The sequence below is a fragment of the Dipteris shenzhenensis genome, chromosome 19 (assembly GCF_047967505.1).
Source record: "Dipteris shenzhenensis isolate YYH24624 ecotype China chromosome 19, Dip_SZ_1.0, whole genome shotgun sequence".
Taxonomy (NCBI): Eukaryota; Viridiplantae; Streptophyta; class Polypodiopsida; order Gleicheniales; family Dipteridaceae; genus Dipteris; species Dipteris shenzhenensis.
Window position 1 is genome coordinate 55,732,261 of NC_141614.1, and position 19,787 is coordinate 55,752,047.

The following is a 19,787-nucleotide window of genomic DNA, read 5'->3' on the forward strand; positions in this document are numbered from 1 at the left end:
GAGGGAAACGGGAGAGGGAGAGGAAGAGTGAAATGAGAGCTGATGGGAAAGCAAGATTAGTATCAATCATGCACATCTTTTAAAAAAAGGTACCTTCACTCTAACGTCCTTTATGCTACTAAGTCCATTTACTTCAAGCACCTAGACTGATGAGTTTGGGAGGAGGGAGGATGAGATGGGAAATGAGAGAGAGGAGGGGAGGAAAGGGGATAGGAGAGGAGGGCAAATGAGGGTGGGATTGTGGAGCAAAGGAGATACGAGGGGAAATGGAGGAGGAATGAGAGAGGATAAGAGAGTGTATGAGCAGGAGTTGGAGATGGAGAGAGACAGAGGGAGAGGGAGAGAACATGAGGGATATTGAGAGGGAAGGGCAGGATAGAGAGACAAAGAAAGATATATTAAATCTCTATAGAAGGCCCAAAGCACTTAGGAGACCAAAAGTGATATAACCAATTAAGGATTAGGGGTCTGCCTAAGTCTCATCATGAGAAAAAAAGGACAAGGACACTTAAAAGGCAAAATAAAACAGGGAATATATAAAGGATTTGTCAATATTTGTACTTTTGCCTCTCTAAAGAGAGAGAGAGAGAGAGAGAGAGAGAGAGAGAGAGAGAGAGAGAGAGAGTTTATTAATGTCTATGAGGCATGATGTATGTGATTGAACATCAAGGCGGAGCCCCTAACTGTGTACTAGTTGATCAATTGTCCATTTGAGTTGTTGGACCTATGTATGATGTCTGTGGGACCAACTACACTAAAATGCTATGGGGAGATAAGAGGAGAGCCTCGTTTGATAGTGGCTCTAGATCTAGTACGGTTGGCTTCAACGAATAAAATTAATAATGGATATTTGTTGATGCTCAGCCTATCTAACAAGTGCTATATTTGTCTCCCCATGTTGAAAAGATATAATCTATTTGCATTCCTCATGTGAGTGTCTGAGCTTGTCAAGTTGTGCACTCTGGCTCTCTACTACATTTGGTCCCTTGCTATCCCTAGCTCGAATCAACAATAAAAAAATCCATGATCGAGCTTTGATTGGGCTTTGCCAATCCCTTTTGTGCTCTCCTCTATGCTCATATGAGCCAATCTCTATGTCTCTGGGCCTTAAAAGGAAGTGGCCAAATGTCACTGAACATGTCACTGATCATGATGTGCTAGAACATGTCACTGATCAAGATGTGCTAGAAACTCTTTAAGTGGGCCAAAACTGCTACAAAAAGACAATGTTGTTGTCCATGGAGCTCATAGTACATAGGCATCTGAATGCAAAGTGATACTCTGTCTTGATCTCCTACATATCACATAAAGGACAGATCCATCTCTCACGATGGATACCCTTTGCCCATTCTATGTCAACCCATAGCTTGTCTGGAATTGAGCAATCAAGATCCTTGGTACACGTAGGAGATAAATTTGGGTGTAGCCTAGTGGTTCAATAAAACCCCTCCTCTAAGATTCATAAGCAATGATCTCTGTAGAAGCTAAATTTAAGCAAAAACTGAGTAGGTGCTAACCAAGTTCTGCATGTGGCTATACTAAACGATACTAAAATGGTGTCCATCTAGATTGCACGCTCTGAATCCTGCAAACCATAAGAACAATTAATAGCCTTTGCTAGAATTGATGGATCCATCTTGGGAACAAAAGCCTTCTTCTTGAATATGTTGGTTATTGTCAGCAATTGCTCCAATGGGCTCTACACCACCAAGAAGTTCGAAAAACTACAAAATTTGAATAATCATGTCTACCAATATATTTGGGCCAAAGCCAACCCACCAAGAAGTTCGAAAAACTACAAAATTTGAATAATCATGTCTGCCAATACATTGGGCTAAAGCAAACCCACCAATAACTTTTGTCACAAAAGTAAATCTATCACAAGTCATGGGCTATTCTCTATACCTTTGATGATGAAATTAGGGCCTTGATTACAAAAATGCTCTCTACTCCCTCCACACAAGCCTCTAAGGCTCTAGATGACATGTGGCATCGATGATCATGTCAACCCATGCCATATCATCAACCATGTGGCAAGCTGATAGCCACATCATCAGCCACATGATAGGCCAAATTATCCATAGCCATGTGAGCACTAGCCATATCATCAAACATGCAATAGGCCACATCTTCCACACATGCATGTCAATAGCCACGTTAATAGTGGTAACCATTGTTCCACATCATTATGCCATATCATCTCTGGGCTTGTTAGGCAAATTGTGCTTCACAGGCACACCTCCTTTTATAGCATATGACACCTTATCCTACTTCACACACACCCCTACACATGATTGGAATTACCTCATGCTACCTCGCACACACCCCTACAGATAAGCAGAACTACCATGTCATCATTTTAGTTCGTGCTTCATGGTTGTTTCTTATCTTTAGACTTGCTTGGCAATGGTTTCATTGGGCGAATAAGCTAGTTGAGCTCATAGGTTTTTTTTGGTAACCAAAATATAAGGCATCTAAGTCAAAGGTGGTCTTTTGGTCAAAGGGGAATGTTTGGTGTCCAATTTAGTTTGCTTTGGAACCTAAAACTATGTATTTTTTGGGTCATATATATTGCTCATCTTGTCTCCACTTTGAGCACTGTTTTGACCTAGTCATCAGGCACATGATTTGGGTACATTTTTAAAGTTTTCTTGACAACTTTTGGATATCATTTTGAAGGTTCATTCAATCAATTCAAGAACATGTTGTCGATACTTTTTTGTGTGTTTTGGGCCCATGTTGGCTCAAACATGATTGGAATTTAGCCTTAACTTCACCATCCAGTTTAGTAAGTCTAAGGCAACATTTTCAAAGGAATTTTGAGAATTTTGGCACTTTTCTCAAAGTATAGCTCAAAACATTAGTTTTTTGCTTATTTCACTTGAAAATTATTCATTTGACACCGACACCATGTCAACATTCAAAACATCAACCTTGAGTCTTCAATAAAGCTAGGTGACTCAAACTATGGAGTAGGGAAGTATCAAATGGAAACAATACTTGTCTTGCAAGATAGAAAAGGCTTCATTACCTAGACTAACCTAGGTGATCTAACAATAGGTAATGTCAAGTTGGCCAAGGTCAATCAATATTGGGATAGGAAAGATAAGTATACCTATCAATCGATAAAACAAAATGTATAAGATGTTATGCTTGGTCAACTAAATATAGCAATAATGTCAAAAGAAGCTTGGGATATGTTTGTAGCTTTGAATGAATCAGAGAACAACTCTATAATTTTGACACTAAGGAATCAAATCAATCATATCTCATGACATAGCAATGCACTTGGACATGCATATATACTAAAGTCAAAGGCTTAAATCCACAAGGACTATTTATTTTGAGGGGGGAGAGAGAGGGATTTTAGTGCGACCCTCCTCCAATGGCTATAAGACATGCGTGTATGGAGCCCGCATCAAGGCATCAGCCACTATCACCCCATTAAAGGCTTTAATAATAGGGTTTCCTTGATGGCAACAATAGGGAAGGGTGCATGGGTTTAAAGCCCATAAACACATCTTCTCCTTGTGGCCTTTAAAAGGAGAAAATTGAGAGATCAACAATCTACTTTACTAGCAACCAAAAATCCATTGAATAAGAAATTAACAGGGGAGGCTTCGAGTAGTTTGATAATAAATACATGTGAATCTAAAAAAGAGGCCAACTGAAGCCATGTGCAATGACAATAATAAACATATGAGGGTCTGGGTCAGTGCAATGACAATAATAAACATATGTGCGTCAGGGTCCAATGTTGAGTGACTCCTCTTAGCACAAATTATCCACCTATTATTCAACCATTAGCTTGACAAGGTGAGCTAATTGTCCTCCATCTTGTATGCCAGCCTAGTGCATCTCACATTTTTCGAGAGGATGGCTATGATATGATGTAAGCCATAATTCTTTTTGGCTTGCCCTCTGGGTTCAAATTGGGCAAAGCATTTAAACAAATTTTGGAAGTGCATTTTTCCTATTAGACAATATGTTGATACTTGGCTTCTCTTCATTAGCTCGAGTATGGACTTGAATGCAGACTTTAAAGTGGTTGATACAAGTGTATGGTACACATGTCGCTTGTTTCCCTCCTCTAAGATTTATTTATGGCTTATAGGCATTTTAGGAGGAGTTTGAGTAAATGCTCACTGAAAATTTTATTTTCTACTCTCTCTCTCTCTCTCTTCCTCCCTCCCTACCTCCCTCCCCTTCTTTATCTCGTGAAGTCTTCCTACACACCATCTCGCTCCCCTCGCCCCCCCCTCCCTCTCTCTCTCTCTCTCTCCTTTATCTCCTCCAATCTTCCTCCACACCATCTCTTGTGGATTCTTTTTTGCTTTTTTGATCTTGGGTAGGCCTTCTTAATGATTAAATATCATTCACCTTGTTCCAAAACTCAAGGTCACTCTTTTTTAGGGGTGAAAAACTCAAGGTCACACACATCCCCACCGAGGTCTTCAAGAGGGGGAGTGTTATTACTATTGCACATTTGAACGAACCATGGTGCCATATTACAAGACCACCGTGAGTGATCAGTGAGTCGTGGAATTTGAACAATGAAGTTCTTTCTATGTGGAGGCTTGGATGCTCCAGACTGGATTTTAGCAGAAATTACTACCTTGTCCAAACTGGTATGTGATTCACGTTGCCTTTAAGCTCCATTCTTGCGATATAGAACTCGCCCTTCATTTCTTGTGAGCTCTGACTTCTTGTTCCTCACTCTATAGACACTATTGTGTGTTGAAAGAAGTCAGGCCAATAATGTGAATCTTATTTATAATCACGTAAAATTTTCGTATTGCTAACATTCTACATCCATGTGGTCAATGGAAGTGATATGATCTTAATTCGCAACTGAAATGTTGGTGGTATTCAGTCTGCCCCAAGAACAAAGCTGCTGGCAGTACATATAATACAGCACATCCTCGAGGAGGGTACTTTTGACGTAAGTTGCAATTTGGCAAATGCCTCGAGAGGTTCTAAATGCCCCTCCTTTCTTCTACGGCCTTGCAAGCGGGCTTAGTTTGCTAATGGGATGTTCTGTAATAATACAGTCAGACAAAGTGTTGAAGCTGATGGATGATTCCTCCCTAGGTACGTTCTTCCCCCTCTATTTGTTGTGGGCTCTCAAGGAACGTGGTGAATCAACAAGGTTAATTCAGGTTTAGATACTCTGATATTTTGCGTCTTCATTTCATGGTTGTGATGCACGGCCTGTTTGCAGGAATGTCGGATGCAAAAGCATGTATTGCTGCTGTCCATTTTTTCATAGCAAGTGCTGCAAAATTTGATGTGGCCGAAAACACACTCTCAAAGGAATTGCAGCAGCTTGGTTTGCCAAAAGGTGGTGTTTGTGTGGTTGAGATTATGTTTCTTTTGTAGTTCCACATTTGAAGGAACTAAAATAGAATCTCTAGAATTTTCTGACCTTCTTGACTTGGCTATGCAACATGATTCTTGTCTCGTCGTTACAAAGGCACTCTTTTTTTTCCCAGAGACATTACAACTGCCATTCCTTCCCTTAATATGTTTGGTTAAGTATCGAACCAAGTCCCTGACAAAGGCCAAGGATTTTAGCATAGAAACAAGGTCACAAGCTTTTAAAAAAACCCACTAAGACTTGCACAGCCTAGCTGGTGTGTGATTCTCTTGCATTTACGCTAAGCTCTCTCTCTCTCTCTCTCTCTCCCTCCCCCCCCCCAAATAAAACATTCCTTAGGAGGGGCCATTAAGTCCTAGTCGATGTGTGATTCTCTTGCATTTACACAAAGAGAACCCATGAAATAAAAAATGAGACAAAAAAGGATAGTGACAGAAACCTATGAATGGAAGTGAACGGAACAGTGGATTTCTGTAAACTTTTGGATGCTGATCTTTTCTTCAAGAAAACAGAAAACAGTAAGCTACTCCCTGCTATGTGTGATGGACATTATGGTTTTCAGCTTTGTAACTGTCATGATTTGAATCTCTGCTTTTCAGAGGATAATTTTGGGCATGTTCCTGGATTCATCTAGATATATGCTGTATTAGCGGACATGCAAATTTCACCTTGTGAAGTTTTCATCCATGTTGCGATAAATTCTTTATATCTTAAGCAGCCAGGCTGTTGGGTACTTTACCGATGCAACACACATCTTGACATTCAGTACGGGGTGTCACAAGTAAGGAGATATATGCAGAGTCCAAAGGCCATTTACTGGAATGTAGTTAAGCGCGTTTTTAGATACTTGTAGGGCACCCAACCTCTCAGATTGTTCTATGCCAGGAGGGTTGAATTTCAGTTTCTTGCATTAGTGATACAGATTGGCTGGTGACTATGATCCAGACAGTCCACCAATGGGGGTTGAGCAAAAAACAACCCACTGTAGCCACCTCTTCACGTGAAGGAAGTACAAGGCAGCCTTCACAACTACAGTTGAGTGTGCATGGCTCAAGAGATTGATGGCAGATCTTCATGGGGTTGTGCAGCCACCCACTTTTATTCTCACTAACAATCAGAGTGTTATTGCAGTATCACGCAATGATCTTTTGTCCTACACACCAGAACATGGATCTTCTTTTCAGAAAGGCACTACCTGGAGAAAAGTTTGAAGCTTTTCACAAAGCTTTAAGCTTACTTCCTTTTGGTAATTATCCTTTTCTCTTTACATGTTAACACTAGAGGTGGATTTGTTAGATTATGAGTAGGAGTCCTAGGCAAAATACAGGGATTGACAGAAGTAAGCAGCTCCATTGGGGTGAAACAAGGATGGCCCCTATCTCCCACCTATTTGCCTGTACTTTGATGAGCTGGCCTCTTTTGTAGAGACACTTTGAGGCTTGAGTTTGACACATACTGCTATATGCCAATGATGCTGTTTTGATCTTTGACACAGCAGAGGGACTATGGATGCATTTGACAGTGTTGCAGACGCCCTGTGAGAGTTGAGACATGAAGGTTAACTTGGATAAAACCAAGGTCATGTTTTTTAACAGCAATGATGCTCAGCTTCAGTGTGAGACATTCACACGGAGTTGGTTGAGATAGTTATATCCTATGTATATTTAGGATGCATCTTCACAAGTCCCAAGTTCACCATGAAATTGGTCATGCTGATACGCTTGACTAGAGGGCCCCCTTCTTGCGGTTGACACTGCAAGAGATTCATCAGATCATTTGGGATGATCTACAGCAAGTACACATCTATTGGACATTGATATCTCCCTTGCACCCATCACGACCAAGATGATTTTCTTGAGGATGGCTTCATCCAGACACTCGGGTACTACAGAGTCACCTTGCTCGTGCTGTACGAGATCATCATGGGCCAGCTCAAGACCTCATCCTACAAGTTTCAGATATTTGTAGGGTGTGAGATTGCAGCTACTCGACATCGTAGAGACTTGAGGCTCTGCACAATTTGTGACACACATGAGGTGGACACAGAAAAGCATGTCTTGATGTGATTTCCTATATACTATGAGATTTGGGGGAGGTATTATTTCCTGTTTACGGACGAATACACAGACATGAGTAGTGTCATCGACTACCTCAACCAGAGACGTGTGGCACTCTCTGTATACTGGGTCACCCCACTTAGGTCTAGACTCATGAGATCCACCATGGGAACAGCCATAAAGGACAGCAGGGAGGATGGCAACATCTGATTTTAGACATGCTCTAGACAAGCCAGGATTCTCGATGGGACCCTAGTCCACTCACGATTGACACTTGATTCATGATACATGTTAGGATATCATAGGAAATACTACTGACACATGTAGTCTTTCCTATTGATCCTAGTTCACTGGTATTTTATTTTATCTATTGTTTTCGAGGATCTAAGTTGTATTTTCATGCAGACTTCAATCTCTTGGTCTCATAGGCTTTTTCGACCTTTCAAAGAGGTTAATAAACCCTTCTTTCTTTCTCTCTCTCTCTCTCCCCCTCCCTCTGCATATGAGTGTTCTTTTTTTTTTTGTATTTTCATCTAGAAATCTAATGACTTGGAATCTAAAGGTTATCAAGTCTAAGCTACGTCAAGTTTAATTGTGATGATGGTTTGTAGAATGATCAAGATGGAAAAATTTTGCATTTTGCCTCTTTTAATTGAAGAGCAAACACTTGTAACTTTAGTTTTCATCCTCTGATTGCTTCACTTTGTTGTTCGAATTTCACCCTCCAAGCTTAGGTTGGTTTCTGCAAGTATTTTCCCCATTTTTTTGTCTTTGACAGTTAACCAATCAACACAAATTTTGCGGCTTTTGACCTTGATTGCAAGTTTACTGTATCTTGACTGTGCTTGAGCATTGTAACTCAGTCATTGAGCTCATGGATGTCATACTTGTTTGCATTTATGGGGATGATGTGCTCATTGCATATGACACTTGATTGTGATCATTGATTTGCTTGTTAAATGACTATCTCTTGCAAGTCATCCAATCTTAAGTATATCAGAGTGAAGAAGCCCATCAAGAAGAAGTCAAAGTTTGTCAATAGGAAGGTTACCAAGCTTCAAGCCAACTTCAAGTTCCTTACTACTATCAAGAAAAATTCAAAGTTTGTCAATAGAAAGGTTACTAAGCTTTAAGCCAAACCTCAAGTTCCCTACTACTATCAGTGTGCAAAGAACCTTGGATTCTCAGATTTTCTTGCTTGCAATATGCACTTGTGTATGGTGATGGTTCTTTCTAAGGCTTTATAAAGGGATTAGACACTGTCATTATTGGTAAGACCTTCCCTATGGCAAGATAAACAAGTTTAAGGGTGAGGGATTCCACACATGGCAAACAAAACTCAAGTGTATCCTCATGAAAAAGGGGATTTGGAACATTGCCAATGGGAAAGAGAAGAAGCCTACCACTAGGGAAGGAGAAACATTATGGTTACCTAGAGATGAAAAGGCATTGGCTATAATTGCAGATTGATAAATGTGAAACTGCACATGCTGCATGGGAGTAGCTTGAGTTTTGTTTGCCACATGTGGAATCCCTCACCGTCAAACTTATCCATCTTTGTTTTAGTAGCCATAGGGAAGGTCTTATCAATAATGGCAGTGTCTAATCCCTTTACAAAGCCTTAGAAAGAACCATCACCATACAAGTGCATATTGCTGCTCCCATTGCATTCTAAAGATTGGCATAGTCTTTTGTGGCCCGGGGAAATCATTCCACCCACTCAGATTGTTTGTGATCTTCGTTACCCTTTGGGTTGGGGTCTCACTCGTCGTTAACAAACTGATTGGGTGATGGTCATGCTTCGGAAAAAGCTAGAGTATTGGAAATTGGCAACCTGGCCGTTGCATGTTCGGCTTTGGATAGTGTAGTCTATTTTGGTGGCTTATATTCAGTTCTCTCTGCCTTTGATTTTTTTCAATACGAAGGATTTGTCTTCCTTCATGTCCACCATTATGGAAATTTTTTGGCGGTCAAAGCATGGCAAGAAAAGCTTGAGGTTTGGCTTGTAGCTTTGGTAACCTTCCTATTGACAATTTTTTACTTCTTCTTGATGGGCTTCTTCACTCTTATATACTTAAGATTGGATGACTTACAAGAGAGAGTCATTTAACAAGCAAATCAATGATCACAATCAAGTGTCATATGCAATGAGCACATCATCCCCATAAATGCAAACAAGTATGACATCCATGAGCTCAATGACTGAGTTACAATGCTCAAGCACAATCAAGATACAATAAACTTGCAGTCAAGGTCAAAAGCCCCAAATTTGTGTTGATTGGTCAACTGTCAAAGACAAAAAAATGGGAAAAATACTTGCAGAAATCGATCTGAGCTTGGAGGGTGAAATTCCAACAACAGAGAGAAGCAATCAGAAGGCTTGTGTAAAGGAAGCTTGTATACCAGCAAACATCCACCAGAGAAGATAGTCGAAATTATTTGTCACGTCACCTAGGGCAGCAACAAGAAATCCGACTGAGTTTTTGACAATTTCGCCTCAAATACTGGAGCATTGGTGCTCAAAATTGATAAGGAACCTCCTCATAGTGTCGCCCAACAACAGCTTGAACCAATTTTGGAATGGTGACTCCAGCAAGCGGAATTTGACAAAATATCGACGACCTATAAAAGTGGCAGCATGGGCAGCAGAGGAGATCATTTCCTAATTGCTCTCGACTAGAGGTTTGCCCCAGTCAAGAGGAGTCTTCAGCTCAAAGGGCTCGCGTAATGGTGCAGCAAAGAGGGAGAACAAGCTTAAGGAAAAATCGGGCAGAGGAAGAAAGAATGAATAAGGAGAAAGAAAGAAAGTTTATTAAAGTCGAAAGACTAATGGGTCTGTGAGATTGTGAAAAATCTTGATACAAACAAGTTGTGTGGGTGGAGCTACTAAACGAGCATTTGCTTCAATGCAGAATGCAAAATAATAAGTGCTGAGTGCTACATAATCATCTACACAACACTAATATTCTCATCATCAGAGGAAGAAAGAATGAATAAGGAGAAAGAAAGAAAGTTTATGAAAGTCGAAAGACTGATGGGTCTGTGAGACTATGAAAATCTTGATACAAACAAGTTGTGTGGGTGGAGCTACTAAACAAGCATTCGCTCTAATGCAGAATGCAAAATGATAAGTGCTGAGTGCTACATAGTCATGTCAGAATGATGATCATCTACACAACACTAACATCCTCATCATCAGAGCATCAAGGGGGATGAGGTAGTGAGGGCATAAAGTCAGAAATAGAGTGTTGGCGGGTGCTTGTGGACGTGGTCTTGTGTCGTCTCCTGGTCGTAGCGGTGCGTCTGACAAGGGCTATTGTAACCCCTGTCGGTGAAGCCCCAACTCTGAACAAGGAAGGAATATCCCCAAGTGTAATCTGTGCATCCACCCTTTGTCTGAGCTATGGCGTCGCTAGCTCTACGTGAGGATCATGACGGGGCCTCATGGTATGGGAGTCCGCATGGTCTGGTTAGAAGAAATCAGTGATTGAGCTTTGAGAAGAATCTATTAAGGAGATCTGCTCCTGTGCCCGTGATCGACGTAGATACTCCTAGTGTCTGACTGCCTCGTGAATGAAGGCGGCTAGGCATCTCTGGTGTGGAAAGGAGAGAAAGCGGGACAATATCCTAGAAGTGTCTTTGAAGAGGCAATAGAAGCGTCCTCGAATCTCATAGTATATAGGGCATCTAAAAATGAATGCTCCTCCGGCTCCATCTCCTGTGTGTCACATAATGTGCATAAGCGTCTCTCCCTTGGCAAACTCTCAGCCCTGCATCTCGCAATGCGAAGTCTATGTGAAGAGACCCAAATTGCCCAATAGAGATCCTCAGTGAGTGGGGTAGGTGGATCTTTGTATATCCTGGTGGGTCGATAAAACCCTTCACTGTGATATGTAAACAATGATCCCTGTAGAAGTTGAGCTCCATCGGAAGCTCGCTTGGTCCCAACCAGGTCCTGAAAGTGTGTAGCTGCAAAAGATGCTCACAAATGACGTGGTTGACCTCATGAGAGAGGAGAGGGGAAACAGGGACGCCAACGCTATATTAGAAGGGGGGGAGTCTATCCATGTGGAGTCCCAGTCGCTCAAACCATCTCTTTGTGCGTGCAAACTAGCATCTCTGATCACCTGCTGCTGTGTTGATAGTGCTATAGAGGAGGACAATGCTAGCCACGGTAATCTTCTGGGTCTAGAAGTGCAATCTCCGTACCCCCTAACCCGATATAGGTAGGTGATAACTTGAAATACAGCATCAAGTTGTAGTGGAGATGATCTAAACTCAGCTTGAATGATCTGGTGAGGAGCTGACGGCTTACTGCCAATCATCCGTGATGGCATAAGAACCTGTAGGCGCTCCACCCAAGCCCACTCTATATCTTACAGATGCGGCCCCCAACTAGGATTGCCATACCTCCCCGCTAGGTGGACCAAGGTGTCATGTGCACGGATTGGTATCTGACGTGTACTAGGTACACAGAACTAGCTCAGGTTAGCCTGGGGAGGGAGGCTTAGAGCTAGGCAAGCTTGATTCTCGGGTTGAGTGGCAAGGGTACGAACTATTTATAGGTCTTCGCTATTTTTGGCGCCGGGGCCCGAGTCTATAAAAGAGGCCCAGGGGGTTCAGTTCTCAGTGTGCAGTTGGGAGCAAGTCTCGTTCCCAGGTGCTAGGTCTGATCCTGGATTGTGTCGCGGACGCGCGCCTGCATCTTAGCGTAGCCCAAGGCCCAGTGGCAGATCCAGGGCTTCACAGCGCCACCTGGTGGTATGGGACACCAGGCTGGTTTGGATCTGATTGGGAGTTCGTGCCAGTAGCTCAGCCCGTGGCTCGGAGGGGACATCTTCTGATTCGGGATCACATCCCGTAGATGTCACGGTTGGGTGGTGAGCAGCATGCTCAGTTCTGATGTTGTGTGTGGTTATTTTGCAGATCAGGGGTTTCAGGAGTGCTGGGATGTGTCAGTTGGTATCAGAGCCGACTCCTGAGGTAGGAACTTCTGATGCGAGAATTTTGACGGATTTCTCTTCCAGGTATGCCCTAAAATTCGAAATTTCCTGCTACGTTTTGCTGACTACCTGGGGTAGAAGGGGTGGAGAAAGATCTGGAAAAGAAAAAAGAAGAGGAGTGAGATAGAATCGAAATCTCTGAAGGCTACGGAGAGAAGTTAAGAGGGAGGAGAAAGAGAGCAGAAAAGAAGGAGCGATGTGCAGGAAAAAGACTGCAAGGGACGAAGGGATGCGGAGGTTAGGAAGGGGCGCAGTAGGTGAGGCAGTAGAGGTGGGACAGCCTGTGTAAAAGGCTGTCCACAGCCAGCGCAACAGGCTGTCAACAGCCTGCGCAACAGGCTGCGAACAGCCTGCGCCTAGGGCTGTGTACAGCCTGCGCAGGAGAAAGGTGCTTTTTCCGAAAAAAAGCACCCCTCCAAATCTGGAGGGGCTCAGGTGCTTTTTTCGAAAAAGCACCCCTCCAAAGCTGGAGGGGCTTGGCCTTTTTTGGAAGCCCAGCTTCCAAATCAGGCAGCCCTGCACCCTATATAGGTGGGGGCTGGGTGCTAGGCTACCCACAAGCAGCCCCAAGATTCGAGATCTTACCTCGAGTTTCGTGCCCAGCCAGCCTCGTCCTTCAGCCTGCGCCCTGTTTCGATCAGCTCCCCTGCATCTGCCCTTGCCTGCGTCAGCCCTGCACAGCTCCCGAAGCTTCTGTAACAGTCCGTACAGCTTCAGCGACAGCCGTACAGCCTGTACGGACTGTTCCGCCTGCTCCTATACCTGCTGCTGCTCCGAACAGAGGCTGCGCCAGTACCTGCAGCCACCGTACGGCCTGCGTCATCAGCCGTACAGGCCACGTCAGCAGATCGTACAGTTTCTACTGCAGCCTGCGCATCCGGTTTGCGGGTTCGGGGAGGCTCCGTGACTCTGGGTCTTCCGATTCGCCAGATTTCAGCATCTACTTCCGTCAGCTTCATTCGGGACGGTTCTCTTCTGCTCCATCTTCCTCTGTGCTTTGTTTCAATCAGTTATTTCTCTCCGTTTGGAATCAAATCAGATTTCAGCCATGTCTGATGCTCCAAATCCCGAGTTCACTATGGGAGAGCAGGACTTAGATTACACTCCAGTGGGAGAGGATGATCAGGGTCTCTATGACGACCTGATAACTAAGAAAGCCTTCAGTGAGTTTACGACTGCTCTTGATGGCAAATTTGAGCAGGTCAATGCTAATCAATCGGGGTTGACACAGCAACTCCAGGGGATACAAGCAACTCTGACTCTTCTGGCTAGTACGGTTCATGCACTCACGCATGTGGATGCCATGGCTTCCGTACTAGGCCCAAATATCACTCCGGATCCTTTTCCAGGTGACCAAAAATCAAGAACAAAGGAGGTAGTTGACACTTGGTTGCACAAGTGGCAAGTACACTTCCAATTCCACCCCTATCCAGATGAGAAAAAGATCCAGCTTGCAGCAGGGTTTATGTCAGGTAAAGCCTTGCTTTGGTGGAAAGAACTCCAGCCTAAGCCTGATACTTGGACAGAATTTGAGGGTATCTTCAGGAAGGAGTTCCTGAAGAAGGAAGATGACTACGATATCGTCGGCAAACTCAAGGCCCTCGATATGTCAAAATTGAATTTAACTTTTGAAGTTTATCTTCAAAGATTTAGGGATCTGCAAACCAGGGCCACTAAAATGGATCCTGTAACCTTGTTAGGTTTTTTCGTGGATGGTTTGCCAGACTCCTATAAGTTACAGATTAAGAATAACAAGTGCACAACATTGCAGGAGGCCATGACATATGCGCGCATATATGATGATACCATGGCCGGTACCAAGGTAACCACAGTTACCGAGACGAGCGAAAAGAACAAACGCAAGTTCTTTCAGCATGCAACTGGTATTGGGGAGACGAAGTCTACGGACAACGCCTCCAGGAAAAGCTTAACTCCTGCGAAGAATGGTAAGGCCCGTTTCCTTCGCACTCTCAGGCTCAAGAAAGAAGGCCGATGTTTTTATTGCGAGGAGCGGGGCCACACAAAGAATGAGTGTCCTAAGCGGAAGAACCAAAAGTTGGTGCTAGGACCGAAGCTCCAGGCGGGTCCACGTACCGCAGCCAAGGGAGCCAACCAAGTTACGATGACAGGTATTTCAGTAAATGTCATTACCTGCCCCCTTTCTTGTAATTGTACCTTTAATACTTCGTTGTTTGGTTCCCATGATCTTTTCCGAGTTTATGGAGAAGTTAGGGACCAACAGGTTCACATTCTCTTTGATCCGGGCAGCTCTCACAATTTTGTTAATTACAAATTTGTGCAGAAGATGGGGCTGTCCACAGTACCTAGCGACCACACCTACGAGATGCAGCTTCCAGCTGGGAAGCAGTTTTGGGATCGCAAGGTTGAAGCGCTTCCCATCCGGATTCAAGCCTACACAGGAGCTTTCACATGTTATGTTATGCATCTAGAGCATGTAGACTTGCTGATCGGGATAGAGTGGTTTAAAACCCACAATATTCAGATCGGATGGACGGAGCATACGCTTTCTTTTGTAGACAAGGACACCCAATTTTGTATTCAGTGTGATAAGATTCCCCCTTCTCAGGGGCCTATTGTATCTGCGATGCAGCTTCGGAATATATTGAACAATTCTCATTATGATATCTATCAATGTGTTTTGATTCCACTTTCTTCATTTGTTGTTTCAGTAATTAACAAGAATGAATTAAGTGTGTTTGAATACCGTGAATTGAGAATGTTGTTAGATAATTTTAAGGACGTATTCCCAGCTCAACTGCGGGAAGGTTTACATCCAGAACGGGCAGTAGATCATCGCATAGACTTAGTCCCAGGGGCTCAACCTATCAGTGTACCACCTTATAGGATGAGCCAGGTAGAGGAGGATGAGTTAGCTATCCAGCTTCAGGATTACCTGAATATGGGCTATATCCGCCCAAGTAAATCTCCTTGGGGTGCACCTGTCCTCTTAAGAAAGAAGAAAGATTCTTCCTGGAGAATGTGTATAGATTATAAACGATTAAATAAAGTTACAATTAAGAACCGCTATCCTTTACCTCGTTCTGATGATTTGATAGACCGTTTGGCCGGAGCGAAGTATTTCACTAAGATTGATTTGCGTACGGGTTATCATCAAATCCGTATCTATGCTAAACACATAGATAGGACCACATTCCGGACTAGGTATGGTCATTACGAGTTCCTCGTATTACCTTTTGGTTTGACCAATGCTCCTGCTACTTTTCAGCAGATGATGAACGATTTGTTCAGGGATTTTTTGGGCAAATTTGTTGTAGTGTTCCTAGATGATATCTTGGTATATAGTAAAACGCTTGAGGATCACATAGGACACCTCCGGGTTGTCTTAGTTGTTCTAAGACAGCATAAGCTTTATGCCAAGATGAGTAAATGTGACTTCTTTATGAAGGAGATCATTTACTTAGGACACAAGATTTCTTCTGAAGGTATTAGCATTGATCTGGATCGTATCCAGAAGGTTTTAGAATGGCCTATCCCTCAGACTGTGAAACAACTTCGTTCTTTCCTAGGATTTACGGTATTTCTTCGGAAGTCAGTGCGTGATTATTCACATATCACGGCACCCTTGACCAACATATTGAAAGGTCGTGGACGCAGGTCTACCCAAACGATCTCTTGGAATGATGCAATGAACAAGGCTTTTGAGACCTTGAAGTTTTCTATCAAGGAAGCACCCGTTCTTGCATTACCCGATCCTACCCGGCCTTATGTTTTAGAGGCCGATGCGAGTGATTATGCGATTGGGGCAGCTCTATTCCAAGAGGACAGACCTGTAGCTTTTGAGAGTAAGAAGCTAGACGACACCCAGTATCGTTGGCCCACACTTGAGAAGGAACTTTATGCTGTAGTGTATGCTCTCAAGGTCTGGAGACACTACTTGTATGGTTCAAAGTTCCTTGTATTGACTGATCACCAGTCAATTAAGTATGTGTGTGATGGCTCAGAATTGAGAGGAAGGAAAGCTAGATGGGCAGAGTTAATGCAGGATTTTGATTTCGAAATACGTTATCGTAAGGGTTCGTTGAATAGTGTGGCGGATGCCTTAAGTCGAGTTAAGTTTGTAAATGCTTTGTCATTTACTGAAATATCCTCAGACCTATTTCAATCCTTGAGAGGGCTATACGCAACTGATAGTCATTTCAGTTCTTATTGGCAGAGAGTCCAGGATGGGAGCTCCATGGTTGACCAGGACTCAGGGATTGTGCCACCTAGGATACAGGCGGCGGGAGGTCAGTGGATGATTAGGAACGGCTTGCTGTTCCGGAATGAAAAGATTTGTGTGCCTGATGTTCTGGACCTTAAATCCAAGATTATCTGGGAGTGTCATGATGCTCCTAGTGCGGGACATCCAGGTATACATAGGACTCTGTCTCTTGTGAAGCATACCTTTTATTGGCCTAAGATGCGTGCATTTGTAGAGAACTATGTGGTAGGTTGCCGGGTTTGTCAGGTTACTAAGGCTGAACGCCTTAGAAGCGCGGGCTTATTACAGCCATTACAGATTCCAGGTAATAAATGGGAAAGTATTTCCATGGATTTTATTACTGGTTTACCTCGAATGCGCAAGGGTCATGACTCTATTTGGGTCATAGTCGACTGTTTGACAAAAATGGCTAGATTCTTACCTACAAGAACAACTATTTCAGCTGTTCAGTTGGCTCACGAGTTTGTGGACCACTTGTTCAAGCTGTATGGTTTGCCATCTGACATAGTCAGTGACAGGGACTCAAAGTTTACAAGTAACTTCTGGACACTTGTATTTGAGAAGTTAGAAACTACTCTAAGTATGAGTTCCTCGGATCATGCACAATCCGATGGCAGTACAGAGATGGTCAACCAGTTGGTTGAAGACATGCTTCGGGCATATGTATCTAAGAGACAGTCTTCATGGGAAGATTATCTACCCATGATTGAATTTGCTTACAACAGTGCAAAGCATTCTAGTACAGGTTATAGTCCTTTTATGCTTATGTACGGGTTTCAACCTAAGTCACCAGATATGGTAGGATTAAAAGGAATTCGAAATGATGCTGCTAAGAACTTCTTGCAAGACATGCAGGAAATGTTGCAGTTTGCCAAGGAGTCTATTAGAAGTGCCCAAGATCGGGACAGATTTTATGCTTATAGACATCGTTCACCCAGAGAGTTCTCTGAAGGAACGATGGTATATTTGAGAATTCCTAAGGAATCCAAGAGCCTAAGTACTGGTTTGGTTCCGAAATTATCCCCCAGATACTGTGGCCCATTCAAGGTCATTAAAAGAATTGGACCAGTTGCATATCGACTAGAATTGCCTCCTGATGTTAAAGTACATCCAGTCTTTCATGTCAGTAGACTGAAAGAAGTATTGGGTGCAGATGATCAACTTGTTTCTCCTCATGAGATTATAGAAGTTACAGATTTGACTTTTATTCCTCACGAAGCTGAATCTATTCTTGAATTTCGTGAAAGACAGATTCGAAATCGTACTATCACGGAATACAAGATTAAGTGGAAGGATCGTGTTGAGGAGGATGCAACATGGGAGACATTACAAAACCTCCAAAGAACATTTCCGGATTTCTTAGCGAACTCAGGAGTGAGTTCTTAGAGGAGGGGGAGTATGTCATGTGCACGGATTGGTATCTGACGTGTACTAGGTACACAGAACTAGCTCAGGTTAGCCTGGGGAGGCTTAGAGCTAGGCAGGCTTGATTCTCGGGTTGAGTGGCAAGGGTACGAACTATTTATAGGTCTTTGCTATTTTTGGCGCCGGGGCCCGAGTCTATAAAAGAGGCCCAGGGGGTTCAGTTCTCAGTGTGCAGTTGGGAGCAAGTCTCGTTCCCAGGTGCTAGGTCTGATCCTGGATTGTGTCGCGGACGCGCGCCTGCATCTTAGCGTAGCCCAAGGCCCAGTGGCAGATCCAGGGCTTCACAGCGCCACCTGGTGGTATGGGACACCAGGCTGGTTTGGATCTGATTGGGAGTTCGTGCCAGTAGCTCAGCTCGTGGCTCGGAGGGGACATCTTCTGATTCGGGATCACATCCCGTAGATGTCACGGTTGGGTGGTGAGCAGCCTGCTCAATTCTGATGTTGTGTGTGGTTATTTTGCAGATCAGGGGTTTCAGGAGTGCTGGGATGTGTCACAAGGAGTCAAAAAGCAAGCCCTTAACCTTTGGAGGTCCAGATTCGGAGTCGACCCTACTTGCCCTCGTTGCCTTTCTGCTTCGGAGTCTATTCAGCATTGCTTATGGGATTGCAGATAGGCGAGATTGATTTGGATGGGGATAGCCAGGATCTTCAGTCACTTTGCCCATTCCCCACTCTTTATGACTTGGGGCTCGGTGGCTTGGCTTTCTCTTACAGGACCTCAGGTTTTCTATGAGGGACTTGACTCCTCCCGGGCCATTTCGGTTCGACGTCATCGGGTTGAGCTCTGCTCGTTGGATGTGGTTCCACACCGTCCTTTTACAGTTGTATATGCCTCTGTGGATACTTCTTGGGAGATTATAGCGAGCATAGCAGCCTGGCATATCTGGAGATCCAGATGCACAGAGGCTATGGAGGGTACTCAGGTTCATCCCTCGCACACATTGGCTAGTATCTGGACAGACATCGTACACACTCTGATGGCCGTATGGACGGGTATGCAGGGGGACTCCCGTGCAGCCTCAGCTAGGAGGGTTTCTTTCTTCAGGGAATGGAAGGATTCTCCTTTCTTCTCTGAATCTACTACAGGGTTGAGATGGCACTTTCAGCCTCAGCCTTGGTTTCTTTCCACCTCACTCTGAGGGGGTTTTTTATTATCCTCATGATTTCATGATGTATTCCGCTTTGAGCTTGCTCTCGCGGGTTTTTGTTCTTACTTAATAGAAGTCTTTTTCATGGAAAAAAAAAAAAAGCAAGCCCTTGGTCCGTAGGTCCTAGAAATGTGAACGAAAGCACTGCCTCTCTAGTCTAGCCAATGAAGCGTATCGTCTGCTCAGTCGGTCCTGCATCGCCGGTCTCATAGTAAAGATAGGTCTAAAGAAGAGAACCCCTAGGTATGTATATGACGAAACAATCTCAACCGGCAGCCCATCAAAAGTGAACTGCTAGCGTCTTGGGATGTTTTTGAAGATCATGACCTTGGTTTTACCAAGGTTGACCTTCAAATCATGGGAATCACAAAAGGACTGTAGTGCATCTAGGTGTCTCTGGAGACCCTCTGCTGAGGAAGATAAGAGTGCCATGTCATCTGCGCATAGCAAGTTTTGAATGAGAGTGCTAGCGAGAGAGCATCTCTTCCCTCAATGTCTGCATAACTGTCTCAAGCTCATCCATGTAGAGGCC

General features: G+C 43.7%; 1 protein-coding gene across 4 annotated transcripts in view; it reads left to right on the forward strand.

Moving 5' to 3' along the window:
* Window positions 1-4,275: 4,275 nt before the first annotated feature.
* LOC147890666 (uncharacterized) overlaps window positions 4,276-19,787 on the forward strand; it is a 65,318-nt gene continuing 49,806 nt past the window's right edge. The window contains exons 1-4 of one of the 4 annotated variants that reach the window (XM_087390889.1): window positions 4,276-4,628; window positions 4,874-4,942; window positions 5,052-5,091; window positions 5,222-5,341. In XM_087390889.1, the coding sequence (XP_087247015.1) occupies window positions 4,554-4,628; window positions 4,874-4,942; window positions 5,052-5,091; window positions 5,222-5,341 (304 nt within the window). In that variant the 5' untranslated portion in view covers window positions 4,276-4,553. The remainder of the gene's footprint in view (window positions 4,629-4,873; window positions 4,943-5,051; window positions 5,092-5,221; window positions 5,342-19,787) is intronic. The other 3 variants (XM_087390888.1, XM_087390887.1, XM_087390886.1) reach the window with 3 other exon arrangements.